At 41.5% G+C, this 17,300-nt stretch overlaps 1 protein-coding gene across 2 annotated transcripts; it reads right to left on the reverse strand.

Moving 5' to 3' along the window:
• Positions 1-53: 53 nt before the first annotated feature.
• PRPF4 (pre-mRNA splicing tri-snRNP complex factor PRPF4) lies at positions 54-17,259 on the reverse strand. Of its 2 annotated transcripts, XR_006778406.2 has the most exons (15): positions 17,123-17,259; positions 16,189-16,366; positions 13,613-13,799; positions 10,482-10,569; positions 9,990-10,069; positions 9,504-9,597; positions 8,933-9,027; positions 7,696-7,754; positions 6,823-6,946; positions 5,336-5,425; positions 2,243-2,365; positions 2,025-2,132; positions 1,815-1,933; positions 946-1,295; positions 54-805 (listed from the first exon to the last, which is right to left on the reverse strand). XR_006778406.2 is itself a non-coding variant. In XM_045791133.2 (14 exons), the coding sequence occupies exons 1-14, from the start codon at positions 17,147-17,149 to the stop codon at positions 1,102-1,104; spliced, it is 1,566 nt and encodes a 521-aa protein (XP_045647089.1). In that variant the 5' UTR covers positions 17,150-17,259; the 3' UTR covers positions 54-1,101. The 2 variants fall into 2 exon arrangements, 1 of the variants encoding a protein (XP_045647089.1); XM_045791133.2 differs by having other exon boundaries at positions 54-1,295.
• Between the last annotated feature and the right edge of the window lie 41 nt (positions 17,260-17,300).

Here is a 17,300-nt window from a genome sequence, read left to right on the forward strand (position 1 = left end):
GGGTAGTCCCTACAAAAAAACCCCAAAAAACAAAAAAACAAAACAAAAACACCTATTAGCAGAGTGTTTATTAAGAAGAGAAAAACTGGAATATCACATATGTGATATCATCCGTTATATCTCAAACCAAAAAAAAAAAAGGGGGGGGGGACCTCTATGGACCGATGGCTGGGATTCAGAAAATACCTAACTATACAAAGTAAATCTTTACAGGACAGTCTTTATAACAGGATTTTACTCTGTAGCAAGTATGTAATAAAGAAAAAAAGAGAAAGTTGATGTCGAGGAATACCCATTAGGGATTTTTCTAGTTACCCTGCCGTGAAAGGTACATTCTCTGAATAACCAATATAAAGGAGGTGGCACAACAGAGACGCTTGTTTTCTAGAAATTTCATTGCCTCTTGACAAAATGGCCTAACTTTGGGGTAACAGGAAGGATGCCAAACTTCAAAGCAAAATGGAAGACATTTTTGGACAGGGCAAATGTTCAGTTCTGGGGTTCCTGATGCGGTTATAATTCCAAGCGAACTCAACAGGAAGAGGTAAAATCTTCTTTACTGCATAACCCTGAGCATAGCTGTGGTCTACCTCTTCATCTCCCGTTCTCAAGGGAGAGGAAAGGTTCCACTCTGTCAAGGCACTGGTTAACCAGTGTGTGGTGAGAAGTGCCTCTTTACTCGTGGGTTTCCAGACTACCGTCCAGCTGCCTTGCTCTGTGGGTCACATGTAGTCCTGAAGCATGTACCACGTAATGGAAAGCCAAGTTTCAAAATTAAAAATGGAGCCAGTCACAATCCTGAGTGCTGTGAAGGAGGCAACAGGGCATTCAAACAAAAGATTAATAAAAACAATGTCTACACAGTCCGTGGCAGGGCTTGAAGATGAATATTAAAATTTCAACTACGAAAGAGGTTTATCAACACCCAGAGACTGGGCTGCCTACCTGGAGTGGAGGCTGACAGGGAAATCCAATTCTTTTGAGGGTCTATACATGGTAATTGGCAAAAAACATGATAGAACGAAACATATCAATTCCTTTCTTTTGAAAATGGCTCTTAGGGAAGAGCTTGAGGTTAGAGTCCTTTTTCCCTGGTCCTGCCTATTCAGCCATCCAAAGCTTGAAGGTCCTGTCATATGAGCAAGTGGCTATGAGCTGCCCATCAGAAGAAATGTCTAGGCCCATCACTTTGCCTTCATGGCCAGCCAGAGTCTTCAGTGGGGACCAGCCTGGGTGGGTCCAGATCTTGGCGGTGTTATCATAAGCACCAGTGAGCAAGAAATTCCCATGGATAGCTTTAAGAGAAAAGAAGGGGAGCTGCTTGAGAAATTCGAGTATCAAAAGAGGAAAGAAAATAAAAGCACAAAAACCTGCTAGAATATATGATTTCAAAAAAGAAGGTATTTCCCCATTTGGAAAAGCCCCATATTCTCATCTACATTCCTACAAGGCCTCCAGGCAAAAGGGACTACAGACTTAGGGAAATGAATAACATTATTAAGGTCTTCTGGCTCTTTCCCTGACAATCTTTTTAGAACAACATTAAGGATTCAGTGCTTATAACTTCCAGGGAAAAAAAATGACTCGAAGCATTTATGGAAGTCTTCTTTACTTCCTAAAACAAGAAGCAGCTGTGCCATAGCTCTGTCTGAAAACATGGTAGAGGGAAGGAACTTACAATTTGCTCCTTTTTCAAGAGAGGCCAAATTCCCTCCTATTTCACTTGTAAGTTAACCTAAAGCCTGGCCTGCATTCCATGGAAGCGCAATCTGTCTGTCCTGTGATTAGGTTTGCAGAACAGGAGGAAAGCTTACGCTCAAACTTGACACCAGTCACTAAGTTCTGATGGGCAGGGATGGTATAGACACAACGCCGTTGTCGAAGGTCCCACACTTTGCACGTGTTGTCACCACTGCCGGTTGCAATGTGGTAGCTGTGGATCAGGTGGGAGTGTTCAAGTTAGAAATAAAGATACATTCTGACCAATACCCCTTCCCGCCCCTCAATCAATGAGTTTATTTTACCCATTGGGGGAGAAATTTATTCCATAGATTTCCTTCAGGTGGCCTTCTAAGAACATGATACACCGTCCTGTGCGCAGGTCCCAAACACGACCAAATGCATCCAGTCCCCTGACAAAATAATTTATAAATGAACATTTTGAATCCATTTCTCCATGGAAGCTGGGATATCTAACAGGTGAACTACTGAGCTGCCCCTGGCTAGGTGGAAGAAGGCTTACCCAGTGCCAGCCAAAGAGCCATCTTGATGGAAGGCAATGTCGTACACACCCATGCTGTGGCCTTCCTGATGCAGGATCTCCTCTTGAGCCTCCAAATCCCATAAGCGCCATGAGCGATCATAGCTACAAAACAAAACAAAACAAAAAACAACAAAACAAACCAACAATTAACCAGCAGATATTCAGTTCCTACAATGTGTAAAGTACTAGAAATACTTGTAGCTTAAATTATGCTTCTGATGGGGTACCTAGGTGGCTCAGCCGGTTAAGCATCTGCCTTCAGCTCAGGATATGATCCCAGGGTCCTGGGATTGAGCCCTGCATCGGGCTCCTTGCTCTGCAGGGAGTGCACTTCTCCCTCTCCCTCTGCCTGCTACTCCCCCTGCCTGTGCTCGCTCTGTCAATAAATAAATAAAAAAAAATTTTTTTTAAAGAAAAAACTATGCTTCTGAAACTATTCATACAACCATGTTAATAAGAAATTCTTTTCTGGCTTAAAAAAATACCTCAACAACTAAGCATATCTGTCTTGAGTGCTACCTGGGTAACCAGGGACTTCCTATAAATTTACTTCAATGGCTATTTTAAGAATACAATTCCCTAAGAATGGCCCAGCAGAGACTGTTGCCTTCGTTCTTTCTCAATTCCATTGTTCAGTCCTTTCACTCATTGAGTATTGGGCCTTAAATTGGATGCTGGAGACATAAAAATCAGTCATAAGCAAATAGATCAATGCAACACAAGAGAGAGTATAGGAAGAGACCTACACATTTTTGGTAAAATGATTTTCAGTGAGGCCACTAAAGCAATTTCAACACGGAAAACACAGTCTCTTCAATAACTGGTGTAGAGGGGCTCCTGGTTGTCTCCGTTGGTGGAGCATGCAACTCATCTCACGGTTGTGAGTTCAAGCTCCATGCTGGGTATAGAGATTACTTAAATAAATAAAAACTGCGCCCAGGGGCCCAGGGAGAGAATCTTAAGCAGATGCCATGATGGGCATGGAGCCCGATATGGGGCTCAATCTCATCACCCTGAGATCATGCCCTGAGCTGAAACCAAGATTTAGACCCTCAACCGACTGTGCCCCCCAGGGCATCCCTTAAATAAAAAAAAACCTAGAAAAAACCCCAAAAAACCCAAAACTTAAAACAAAACAAATTAAAAAAACAAAACAAAACAAAACAAAACCACCTCAATAAACTTCAAATAAAAAAACAAATAAATACATGGTGGCAGAATTGTTTGTGTGTGCAAATAAAGAAAAAAAAAACCTCAATAAAAAAATAGGTAAAACATCCGGACACTGCACAAAAGAGGATTTACAAATAGTCAATAAGCAGATGATAAAATACTCAATACCAAGAGTCATAAGAGTAATAAAAGTTAAAACTATGAAATTTCACTATGCACTTGATAGAACAGGCAAAATGGTAAAACTGACATACCAATGCTGGCATGGATGTGAAGCGAGCAGAATTCTGGGAATGTAAAATTTACAACCAATCCGAAAAACCAGCTGGGAGTTTTTTAAAAGAAGTTAAACGTACATCTACTCAATGAACCTAGCAACTGTATTCCTGAGTATTCATTCACGAGAAAGTAAAGAAAAACAGGTCTGCAAAAAAGCACTGTACGAGAGTACTTATAGCACCTTTATTCTGACTGACCCAAACCTAGAAGAAGCCCAAATGTCCATCAAAGGAGAATGGATAAACTGTGGCAGAGCCAAACAAATGAATACTCCTCAGCAATAAAAAGGAACTACTGATACATGAAACAACATAAATGAAACTTTTTTTTTTTTAAGAGAGAGGGGGAAAGAGAGAGTGAGAGAGAGACTCTCAAGCAGGCTCCACATGCAGCACAACCCTGAGATCATGACCTGAGCCTAAAGGAAGAGTCAGGTGCTCAACCAACTGAGCCACCCCGGTGCCCCTAAACGAATCTTAAAGACATCAGGCTGAGCAAAAGAAGTTAGGCAAAAACAAGTTCACAGAGTATAAACAGACAGACTTAATTTATGGTGACAGAAATCGTACCAGCGGTTGCTTTGGAAGGGGGAGTCCCCTGGGAAGAGGCCTGAGGGAACTTTCCAGGGTGATGGAAATGTCTCCTGATAGGGATGTGGGTTACACGAGTGTATGCATTTGAGTTGTATGCTGAAAATAAATCTATTCCACTGCATGTAAATTATACCTCAGTTAAAGAGTTCTTTAACAGGGAGCTTGGGTGGCTCAGTCAGTTAAGTGTCTGATTCTTGGTTTCCACTGAGGTGAATGATCTCAGGGTCTTGAGATCAGGCCTCACATCAGGCTCTGCACTCAGCGGGAAGTCTGCTTGTCCCTCTCCCTCTGCACCTTCCCGCACCTGCGTTCTCTCCCTCAAATAAATACAATCTTAAAAAAAAAAAAAAAAATTCTTGGGGCACCTGGGTGGCTCAGCTGGTTAAGCGCCTGCCTCTGGCTCAGGTCATGATCCCGGGATCCTAGGATCGAGACCCATACTGGGCCTTCTGCTCAGTGGGAGTCTCCTTTTCCCTTTCTCTGTCCCTCTCTCAAATAAATAAAATTCTTTAACAGATTCTGGCCTTAATGACCTTACAGAACCGGAAAGGGAGACCAATTTATTTGATTTTTTTTTTTAAAGATTTTATTTTTAAGTAATCTCTACACCCAAAGTAGGCCTTGAACTTACAACCCCAAGAACAAGAGTTGCATGCTCTACTGACTGAGCCAGCCAGGTGCTCCAGAAAGGGAGACTGACTTCTAAGCAGAAAGATTACAGTACAATGTACAGGGCAAAAAAACCCAAAAAAACCCACAAAACACCACAAGTATTGGTCAAGAAAGAGAAGAGTGAAAATTCTAGCTTTCTGGCAATTAGTAACTGAAATTTCAGATTAACTGCAGTTTAAAAGCAAATACACTTGGCCCTAACTTTATTATATACTCTCTTCTGATTCTGATTCATTGCAGCCCAAGAAAATCCTACTTGAAGATCTCTGTTCTTAAAATTTCCTTGACAGTTAGTCATAAGGGTTAATAAGACGCCACAGGCCTGTACGGATAGAATAGTAAGAGGATGGCTTACCAGGTGGTACCCAAGAAACGCCCGGATGGATGCCACATTACACGGGCCACACGCACTGTATGGCCTTCAATATCCGCCACTGGTTCATCACTGAAAAAGAATCAAATAGAAGGGAATAAACTATTTTATAGTCATAAATAGTCATTGCATTTAACTGTTGTGACAGATGCACCCATTCTATAGGATTCAAGAGGCCAAACTGTAAGTAAACTCACTGTTAAAAATGCAGGGCTAAAAAAAAAAAAAATATGGGGTTAACAATTTATGTTACTTCCCAGAGTCTTTGAGAATTTGGGACTATTTCATATGCTCACAGGGCAAAACTGCCCACAGCATTTCAATAAACACTATCTCGCTATATGTCAATTCAATATGTTAATCAACGCTTAATGCTATTATCATTTAGGATTAGAGAAAAATAAAAGATAATTCAACCTGACGACCAAAATAGTCTCTTTACACCAAAGAAGTGCTGAATTCTAGAAAGAAAACACATTTTGATAGGGATGTGAAGCTATAGAAATCAAATAGTTTTGGTACAAGTGGATTACAGATAAATTTGTCTCAAACTTTAGCGTGTTGAAGGATCCACACGAAAAAAAGAACTCCTAAATAGAGGCTTAGTTTCCTTTGGTGGCCATTAAATTCTACTCCCCAGCAACCACAGAAAAAAGAATTGAACACCAGTGAAAGGAAGTAAACAGGAACCCTAAAGAGGGCAATTAAAAAGGGAACTTTGTCAATGTGCATACATAGAGCTAATCAAAGCCCTAGGGGAAAACTCCTAAGTGATACCAAAGCCAATTAAAACTTACTGTTGTCAGAGCTAGAACCTGTCTGGCAAAGAGTCCAGACACTAATTAGCTCTGTACAAAAACCTGGCAGAAAAGTCGAATGTGCTTTCCCAAAGAAAACTAAGCAACTGAATTCCGATTTCTTTTAGCCAACAAAGTGCTTTCCCAAATTTCTTGGAAGACAATAATCCCATAAATACATTAAAAAAACCCTAAACTGTTGTAATGGGAAAATACATTCTAGGTAAAGGAGGATGCTGTTGGGAGGAGACATCACATCCTCAGCAATACTGCCTCAGAACTTCACTGTCCTCTCTCCTGCGGCCATTTGCTAGGAGCCAACGTGAGGCCAAGAACTTATCTTTAGTCAATCTGCCAAATAGTGCTTTTCTCCAAGTCAGTGTATTGCACAGGATGTATAAATAGATCTGTCCAGAATAACTGGAGTGGGAAAACAATGGCCACTGTGTTTGAGGCAAAAATCAAGGTCCAAAGTTAACAAATAAGAAAAATCTGACATAACTCCTCTGGCGAGAAGAGGTCGAAGAAAGAAATCCTACATTCTATGTTCATACCGTTCCCTTGACTCTTAGACCATCTCTGGGGTTAGATACCAGATTTTCAGGTCCCAAGGACCAACCAAGCAACTATTTACTTTAGTGACTGCAGTATGGGCAGAACAGTCATGTTCACCTGTCAAGGCTCCAAAGCTTCACAGAACCATCAGCAGCACAAGAGGCCAGATTGACATCTTTTTGGTCCAAGGAGACAGTGGATTTTGGATGGAATACAATTGCTCCTACATTTGTGTTATGGCCTGAAGAAATATAAGAAATCAAAGTTAAAGGCTTCCCACCCCTTACAACTTATGTGCAAAATAGACTATAAGGAGTAACACAATATATTAGGGAACATGTGGACAGTAAGATATTGAAGTGACTACTTGAACTATTAAAAAAAAAAAAGAACTATTTTAAATTAATATTTAAGTTACATTAGAAAAAGGAAAACACAAACTACCTTTACTTTTTTGGTTCAGAGATTGTACAATGCCAGAATGGGGCTGGACATGAGAAAAAAGTGGTTTGTGTACAAATTCCAGCCTTGTGGTGAGAACCAAAACCAGACAATTCAAATCAAGAATTAATCTTGTGTGGGGGAGCCTGGGTGGCTTAGTTGGTGAAGCATCTGCCTTTGGCTCAGGTCATGACCCTGGAGTCCTGGGATCAAGTCCTGCATTGGGCTCCCTGCTCAGCAGGGAGTCTGCTTCTCTCTCTGCCCTTCACCCCACTCTCACTCTCTCTGTCCCTCAAATAAATAAAATCTTAAAAAAAAAAAAAAGAAAAAAATTACTCTTGTGGGTACTGGGTCTGAGTGTCAGGCAGGGTAGAAGAGTTTTCCTGTTTGACAGGGTTCACCCTGGGAAAATGAGTGAGATTATTATTTTTTTTTCCTGAGTAAAGCAATAGAAGTTTATTAAGTGAAGATATGGAAAAAGCTCTCAAGAGTGAGAGGGGTCCCGACAGGGTTGCCCTCGAGTGAGATCTGAACAAGATTCTAACTCACCTCGGAGAGTGTGAAGGAGGTTGCAATCAGGAACAGACCAGAGCTTGCAAAGCCCACTCCTATCAAATACAAAGGAAAGCATCTGAGCCAGGGTTGGTCTGGGAAGGAAAAGGTACCTTGGTAACATTCCTAAAGGACAATCTCTGCTCACCCCCAATAAACTTTACAGTGGTACACAGAAAAAGAAAACTAAAGGGCTTATAATTTGATGGTTTATAGAAGAAAACTGCATCCACATCTCATGCAACCAGACACCTCTACAGGACTATAGTTAATATGGTACAATTTGCTATCCTCCCTAACATTTGGATTGATTGGTGAAGGAAGGTAGGATGAATTAAACTATCCAAGAATAATATTAATAATGATACTATCTCCTTAAATAGGAATAGCATTTTGCTGCTTACAAAGTACTTAAAATTTTTTAAAAAAACTTTTTATTTCAGAAAATTTCCAACAAATTACTTTTTTATCTAACACCTCGAATGACCCTTATAGTAGACGTGTGAGGTACATAATGTAGGAACGACCATTTCTACTTATAAGGAAGGTAGCTGAGGCTTGCAGAAGTGGGGGGATTTGAGTACATCCTTGGCTTTCTGCTGAACCAATCTCAATTTCTACCCAGTCAAGTAGTTCCTGTGCATACGACACAAGGAAGCTTCCCTTCTCACTAGATGGCCATGTCCCACAAAAATAACTAAGTAGAGCAAAACAACAAAGTTATCACATCCTAAGAGCTTTCTCCATATGTGGTGGTAACTAGAAAAAAAAATAAAAGATAAAAACAATAATTCATGTTTACTGAGTCCTTACCATATACCACACACTATCAATGTAAAATGGTTTACAACATTATCTCACCCTACTTTACAGATAAGGAAACTGAATCTTACAGAGTATCTTGCCTGAGTTACCTAACTGGAAAGAAAAGCTATATTGAGCTGTGGAAACCAATCAGTCGATAAACTCTGTATCTGCTCCAAAAGGGTAGTGTCCAGAACATGACTGACACGTCATAGATGTCTGGGGTCCCTTGTGAATGGAAAGAACTGCTAAGCGCAGACTATCTTGTATAATGTAATGGGTGAGCGCTGGCATCTCTAGTTTGGTGCGATCATGAGAATCAGAGACAAGGACACAGAAATGTGCATCTAAGACAAGGGCTGTTTTTTTCTTTTTTCCCTGAACCTGTCTTCCACTTAGGAAAACATATCACTGTAAAAACAGGACTTACCAACAAGCTGTGGCCAGCATTTTGGAATTAGGACTAAAGTGGCAGTAGGAGATAGGCCGATCATCCCCAATCTGACTGCAGAAATTATTCAAAGACTTCAAAAAAGGAAAAAAAGGACAAATCGTAATCATCAATAGGCTAATCCCAGAGTTTCTTGGCTTTTCCACAGTAAAAATAAACCCAACTTTCTAGTTTTAGCCCATCCCAAGATTCTTCTATACTTCTCCTGTTAAGAGACACTCATGTTCACGAACAGAACTCCAGCATGCTGTTTCTGACACTAGTAGTACTATTACTTTCACTGTCAGCTCAACGTACACAGGAAACCCATGGAGAGAGCGCAAATACAGCTTTGATATATTAAAAGGGAATTAAAAAGCAGAACCAAAGGCCTCTACTGAATACCAAGCACAGTAGGTTCCTGCCACCCTAACTGACAGCTCCTCCCGAACAGCAAGTGTAAGCAGGGAGGGATAATCATAGCTGCCTTTACCTTCCAAGAGGCAGGCCAAAGTAGGAAATCTAATTTAAGAGCCCTTACTATACTGGACAATCACTGAGAGCATCTTACGCGGAGAGATTTGTGCAGCTCTTGCATCTGGGAGGTCCTGGTTGTCTCAGGAATCTCTTTATGGAGACGGGCCTCTTCCAAGCGTTTCATTGCCCTGTGACACAGACACATAACTACCATGAGCAAACAGGATGAAAAAAAGGGTCCACACGGGGCGCCTGGGTGGCACAGCAGTTAAGCGTCTGCCTTCGGCTCAGGGTGTGATACTGGCGTTCTGGGATCGAGCCCCACATCAGGCTCCTCCGCTATGAGCCTGCTTCTTCCTCTCCCACTCCCCCTGCTTGTGTTCCCTCTCTCGCTGGCTGTCTCTCTCTCTGTCAAATAAATAAATAAAATCTTTAAAAAAAAAAAAAAAAAGGGTCCACACAAGTATCTCTACCACTCAATTTTCATTTAACCACAGTCTTTCTAAAACAGATCCTCAGTCCTTGAAAGGAAACAAGAAAAAAAAATACGCTTCTTTCTCCTTCTAGAGGCTCTCTTTACCTGGGTAGCGAATAATTAGCAATCCACAGTCTAGCAACCTTCAGGCTGTTTGGTCCTTCATGGTACCAGGTTTGCTGATACTGAAAGTGAAATTAAGAGCAGAAATGTTAAGTGTGAAGCTTTCCTGCCCCTCTCATAGCTGTCAGTTCTCTACTGTAACTGTCCCCAAAAAAGGTGAATTAGTTCAGTAAAAGGATGAAATCAGGCATGTGCGCTTCCTACTGTGTTTTTATAAACTCTTATTGGATGGCTTCTGGCTCCTTGTTAAAAGTTACACCAGGAATGCTGTTTTTTTCTCGAATGGGAAACCCACTTACCTTCACTTGTACCTACACAGGAACCACAAACTATTGCCAACAACTACTCCTGAATGGTGGAATCCTCAAACACATTCCCTTTCCCCTGGCAAAGCGAACCCTGACAACAGAAAATGAGAGAACTAACCCCTCATTTCCTCCACTTTTATACTGTGAAGCCAAAGACATATTTTACCTCTTCTTTGGACTTCTTGGATTTCTCATCGTCTTTTTTAGTTTTTTTTAAGGCATCAGTACCAACCACTGAGAGGATATTTCTTAACCTGTAACAAAAAAGATTAGAATTTAAATGGAGTTGAGACGAGACTGTGAAAAGTGTAAGAAGGGAGAAAGCTTGCCCTACTCTCTCAACATTTAAATGCCAAACAACCTTCTTTAAGAGTCAAGTTGTCATGCCTAAACTCCCAGTGTGATTTTTTTTTTTAAAGTAACCTCTATACTCAGCGTGAGGCTCAAACTCACGACCCTAAGATTAAGAGTCGTATCTTCTTCTGACTGAGCCAGCCAGGTGCACCTCCAGTGTGATTTCGTTTACTCAGTCTTCTTTATTTGAAGATTCCCTAACTTGAACTATAAGCAATTACCCTATTCAATTTAGAGTCAACTAGCCCCAACACTGCTACCACTTGGTCTGTGAAGACAGCCAACCTTTGTTCAATGCCACAATGTGCTGGATACTGACTAAGGTGCCAAGTGTACAAAAATGACTAAGAAGCAGTTCTTGATTCCAAGTAGCATAATTCTGGCGGGGGGGGGGGCAACGGAGAAGGTGGGTGGACAAAAAGTACCAGGGAACCACAATACATTACACTAAGTATTATGACAATGGTAAATACTGAGCGCTAAGGGGGAATATAAAAGATATACCTAACCTAGGCTTGGGGGGAGGACCAGGGAAGGTTTCACAGACGAGGTGTTTCCTAAACTGAGTCCTCAATCAGTAAGGTTGATAGGTCAAGAATGGAAAAGGACAGCTGAAGCAGAGGGTTCAACAAAAGTAAAGGTCTGGATATAAGAAAAGCACGGCACGCTTAGATCACAAATATCTCAGCATGGAGTACCAGAAAAGGGCTGGTGAGAGAGAGGGCTGCAAATGTAAGTAGGGGCCAGGTCATAAAGAGCTCCTTATGCCATAGTAAGGAGTGTTTACATTTGAGAAAGGTTCCTTGGGGAAGTAGAGAGAATGGACTGAAGAGGGAATAACAAAAGCAGGGAAATCAGCCTATTATTTAGAAATCCTCTGACTTGTAATGGTGGACTGAACTAAGACGGTGGCAGGAGGGACTCAAGACGTTCACCTAAGGGTCACAATAATAACAGACTTTGCTGTTGGTTGGAAGACAAACAATAAACAACAATAAAAACATACCTTTTGAAAATGCTATTAAGAAAGTAACATACTATGATAGACAATAATGGTGAGGCTTACTTTATAAGGGCTCAGGTGATTTAAAAAAGTCTTCTTTGACAAGGTGGTATTTATGTTGAAACCAAAAGAATAAAAGGCTTTAAAAGGCAAGAGAGGGGAACAAAAAGAGAAAAAAATTAAGTGGAAAAACAGAAGAAGAATTTGACTATTCCGGGAAGACCCATAAGGGTACTAAGTCTAGGAAATTGGGAAAGAGTGGCTAAGAGGTTGAAGAGCACGATCAACAGTTTTTTACTCTGTTTAATAAGAAGACACTGATGGATTTTAAGCAAGCAGTTAACACAACATGTTTGGGGCTATTACAACAATCTAGGTGTGAAAGCAATGAAGGTAGAGAAAAGAGGACACATTGGAGGTACATTTTGGTACAAATCTAGAAACAGATTTTGGTGATGGATTACAAAAGAGGTCAAGCAACTGAAACCTGTGAATGGTAGTGATATTTGCAAGGAGAACAGGAGAAAGGCGGGGAACAGATGAGTTCAATCTAGACATATCCAGTTTGAAGTGCCTACAGAATATCTAGGCCACAGAGATCTGGGAGTCATCAGAATATACACAGTAAATGGTGCAATGGGAGTGGATCTGATCGCCCAGGGCGAGTGCAGAATAAGGGCAATAACTGCAACTTACATAAAGATCAGGCAGGGAAAAAGGGGGCTTAGAAGAATTAGCCAGGTAAACAGGAGGGAAACTAAGATTTGGTTTTATGAAAGGGAGTGTTTTCAAGGAGGGAGTGGATGACATGGTCATTCTTAGTAAAGATGAGTTAGTGACCTTAATAAAGAGCAATTTCGATTTGGCACTGGTCAGTCAGTTTGCAGCAGGCTGAAGAGTAAATGAGGGGTAAGGGCCCGAAGAGAGTCAATGCACTATGTGAGGAGTAGATGAGCCTCAAGGAAAGGGGGACCATGGAGGGAGGGGTCATCATCCATGCCTCAGAAGGGCTTGTCATGCCCAGGGTTCATGGGTCACTGTTCTCCAAGTGCCAGGGATAGACAGGTGGTGGCATGCAGCACCTTCTCCTACACTGTCCTCTGGTGGAGAAAGCACTGACCTGTCCCCCGTAAGTTCGCTCTTCTGAAATACCTTTTGCACCCCTCCCCCATTAGGACGAGTCCCCTCCCATCTGGAAGGCCCCTTTTCTTTGTCCTTTAGCCCTTTCTGGGACCCAGCCACTTGACCAGGGGTGCCCCCTTCTCTCCTACCCTCCCCACCCTGTGGCCAGCCAGGCTGGGTTTGTAAGATACTGGGTTGGTACACAGTGGTTTTTTTTTTTTTCTTGTAATTTAAACAGGCCCAGCATTACTGGTTCTATTTAATGGACATGAGATATGGGAGGTTTTAAAGTGATTAAATGTGCAGACTATGCAAATAAGGAGAAAAAATGATGAAAGGGAGAGATGGGACAGCGGACACGAAGACAAAGGATGTCCTCATGACTGCACATGACTAGCCTGTCACTAAGAGACTCTGAAACCATAAAACCACAAGAGGAGTATCATCTGAGGAAAGTGCCCCTTTTCAATAATAACCCCCAAATACTTACCATTACGTTTTACGACACTGACAAGGGGAACGTGTGTTACCTAAATTCTCAAAGTTCAACAACAAATATTTACTGAACCCACAATTCCATCTTGGGGCGGGGGGGTGAGCATATTAACACCCTGTTTACAGTTTATAAAGAAAAATTAGTAGTGGAGTAAAAAACTGGCCTACTCAGATCATGGACTAAACTGTATAAAAACAACTTAGTAAGATATTTTATTAACATTACCTGAGACATTCTATTGAAGTTTTAGCTACAAGTATCAACTGAAATTTGAAAGTAGAACCTTGTGATTAAAAAAAGAGCAAATATTTAGAAATGGCACCTTTCTCTTCTTTCAGCAGGACCCTCTCCAAAAAGCGTGATGGGCTCCCCCAAGGCTCTAAGGCAAGCCTTGACCTCGGAGTCATCAGTGGAAACATTGATTTGCCGGGCTCGCTTTCTTCTCTCAAACTCGGCTAATACTTCGGCCTGTCGTTCACTGATGTGCTCTTCAATTTCAAACACCTCTCCTATAAAAAGAACAGGCAATATCAGCATAATCACCAGATATTATTCAAATGGGGGAAAAATAATTTCTTACCGTTGTAGTCGGTGTATCCCCTAGGAACTAGTCTATTATATACGTCATAATTTACTGTTTCTGTTTATTAAATTGTGCCAAACACAAAAAACTAAATGATATAGCTTTAAAAGGCAGGAAAACTGCGCAATTCACCTTGTTTGTTTTTTTTTTATCATTTTAAAGATTTTATTTACTTATTTGAGAGACAGAGAGCGCGTGCACAAGTGAGGGGAGGAGCAGAGGGAGAAGCAGACTCCCCACTAAGCAGGGAGCCTGACGCAGGACTCATATCCCACAACCCTGAGATCCTGACCTGGGCCAAAATCAAGAGTCAGATGCTTAACTAACTGAGCCATGCAGGTACCCCTCACGTCATCTTACACCTATACACACACATAAATTAGATGAGATGAGAGAGTAAAAGTATGAAGCACCTTCAGCAAATGAATTAACTAGACCTTCTATCCAGAAGATAAAACAGACACGTTATTTTAACGCTTGCCAAAGGTATTCTCTAAAACAGTCCTAGTCTGGGGAGATCTACAAATGTAACTAGTAAGCTGGAGATAATTACCACGAAAATGCTATCCTTTGACTACAGGCTTTTTGTTTGTTTGTTTGAATGTGCAGTTAGCCAACATATAGTAGTACATCATTAGTATCTGATGTGGTGTTCAACGATTCATTAGCTGCGTGTAACACCCAGTGCTTAGCACAACACGTGCCCTCCTTAATACCCATCACCAGGTTACCTGTCCCCCCAGCTCCCTCCCTTCTGTAACCCTCAGTTTGTTTCCCAGAGTCCTGAGTCTCTATGGTTTGTCTCCCTCTCTGATTTCTTCCCATTCAGTTTTCCCTCCCTTCCCCTGTGGTCCTCCACTCTATTCCTTATGTTCCACATATGAGTGAAACCATATGATAATTGTCTTTCTCTGCTTGACTTATTTCACTTAGCGTAATCCCTTCCAGTTCCATCCATGTCCTGGCTATAGGCTTTTTGAATAATCTAGCAGTTAGTTTTAAAACCCGCACTGAATACATGGACTTTTTTTTTTTTTTTTTTTTAACGTAGGCTCCACACTCAGTGTGAAGCCCAACATGGAGCTTGAATTCATAACCCTGAGATCAAGACCTGAACTGAGATCAAGAGTCAGATGCTTAACTGACTGAGCCACCCAGGCGCCCCTGAATACAAGGATTTTGATGAAAAAGTGACAATTACAGTGGTGATGGAGCCTAAAACAGTCTAAACAGTTAAAAATGTCATTAACACGCATGTATATAGAAAAGAAAACGTGTGGGAGGATCAATAAGAAACTTAACAGAGTCCTTTCTGTAGAAAAGTCTGTTCATTCTATACCCTCTGTATTGTTTGAATTTCTTATGACAAACATGTACAACTTTATTTTAAAAATGATCTCAGGTTGTGAGATCGAGCCTCATGTCAGGCTCCATGCTGAGCGTGGAGCCTGCTTGGGGTTGCCTCTCCCTTTGTTCCCCCCGCCCCCTCCCCTGCACGTGCACGAGTGTGGCTGTGTGCTCCCTCTCTCTCCAAATTAATAAATAAAAAAATAAATAAAGATATAGAGGACCATTAGTTATTGACATGGAAAGCTTTCCTCAATGGTGCATCAGCGAAAAATGCAAGTTATAAAAACAATTTGTATACCAGTTTCACTTATGAAAAAAGTAAATTTTACAGCTTCATTAAATTATTGGAAAGATACAGAGCCAATTAATAAGGATTACAGTATTTTCTACTCCATACACTTCTACACTTTCTTTTTTAAAGATTTATTTATTTATCAGTTTGAGAGAGAGAGCGAGCGAGCGAGCACAGAGTGAGAGGGAGAAGCAGACTCCCCAGTGAGCGGAGAGACCAATGCGGGGCTTGATTCCAGGGCCCCAAGATCATGACCTGAGCAGAAGGCAGACGTTTAACCGAATGACCCACCCAGGCACCCTAACCCTTTGATTTCTTTCCAAATAAAAATACGACTTTTATTACTTAAAACAGTTTCATTTAGCGTGAAAAATTGGAAAACAAAAAAGGAAAGAATGTTACAAGCCATAGTAGCTTCAAACCAATGCCAGAACTATACTAGACCTCCAGAAGACAAATGGAATCAATTTGAATCCAAATACACACTGAATAAATTCCTGGTAAGAGGACTAATGATTCAACGGAAAAAAAATTGTATAAAAGGTTTTAAGAAAAGACTCTTTGGATGATGCTAACCGGGGTAGGCAAAGGATGACCTTACACAGATTGAAGTTTAATTGAAATTTTTGACTATAATACAAAAATAAAGAGGGACTCACAATTTGCATCTTACCAGAGGTTATGTTAATATTTCCTGCTTCAATTCCAGCTTTAAGTCCTTCTTTCCCCAAAATCCCAGACTCTCCTTTGGCCAGACGTTCCCTCTCCTTCTCTTCTAAACTTCCATAATAGATGTGTGGTTTCTTCACAACAGGAGCAACTAAGTCATCAGGTGCCTTAGTTTTGGTTGCCTGATAATCAAAGACATGGAATAACCTGAGGCTTAATCTTAACCATTTATAAGGCTTCCCCAAAGGATGGAGCTCAAACTGAGCTTCAATCCTATTTCCTCCCCAAAGGAAAGGACAAGCTGGTCACCAGTTAAGATATCTTCACTGATTGGGGGCGGCAGGAGATGTCTCTCAATTACCTAGGTTTTGCAGATAGGGAGAAGCTGATAAAACTAGTGGATTACTCTTGGTAATTTTTCTATCAAAGATTTGCTCTGGAACATATTTACATCATTCCGTTGCAATCTCTTCTTGGGTTTTATGAAACTTCCAAGGCTACTGCTCATCACAGAGGGAATATCAAGGATCACAAATAACCAACGCAATATTGAGGGGAACTAATTAGTTCCTGGTCTATACATATCAAACGTATTCAGACGTAAGGCAATATATATGAAGTTAGGAGGCCTTACTACAATTAAGAAGTCTGACGTAGACATAAATCTGAGCCAAGACATTACTCCCTTCCAGAGCTCCCTTTCTGGACCATTTGGAAGAGGTATTTACAGTACGGGGCTGTAGTGACGGGTGCAAATGAACTAAAACACAGGAACGCACTTAGGAAAACGCTGCTCCTCTAAGGACCGAGTCTCGCACCCTTTCACCTCAGTCCTCCACCGCCTTAGCCCGTTCCCAAGCGGCCCCATCTTGCAGGAACCGCTCCCCTCCCTCCAACCCCCCTCCGCGTTCCTCGCCAGAGTGAGCTGAGATCCGTACCGTGGAGGAGGCTCGTGAGGTAGCCATGCCGAGCTCCCGAGCCGCGAAACCCCAGCGAAAGCCGATACCTACGTTTCAGACCGTCCACCGCGCGCCCAGCAAAGCGGAACTACGTCACCGACCGGAAGCGGTCGATGGTCGACGCAGCGTCCTGGGTGGCGTGGAGCATGATGGGAGT

Source organism: Ursus americanus, chromosome 18, assembly GCF_024610735.1.
Source record: "Ursus americanus isolate L20-20 chromosome 18, mUrsAme1.1.p, whole genome shotgun sequence".
Taxonomy (NCBI): domain Eukaryota; kingdom Metazoa; phylum Chordata; class Mammalia; order Carnivora; family Ursidae; genus Ursus; species Ursus americanus.

Coding starts and splice junctions, on each gene's coding strand:
- PRPF4 (XM_045791133.2), bottom strand. CDS start 17,149: ATGGCTACCTCACGAGCCTCCTCCACG. Junction 10,570..13,612: donor CCTGCTGAAAGAAGAGAAAG/GTGCCATTTCTA, acceptor TTTTTGTTACAG/GTTAAGAAATATCCTCTCAG. Junction 10,070..10,481: donor CCAAGAAGTCCAAAGAAGAG/GTAAAATATGTC, acceptor TTTCACTTTCAG/TATCAGCAAACCTGGTACCA.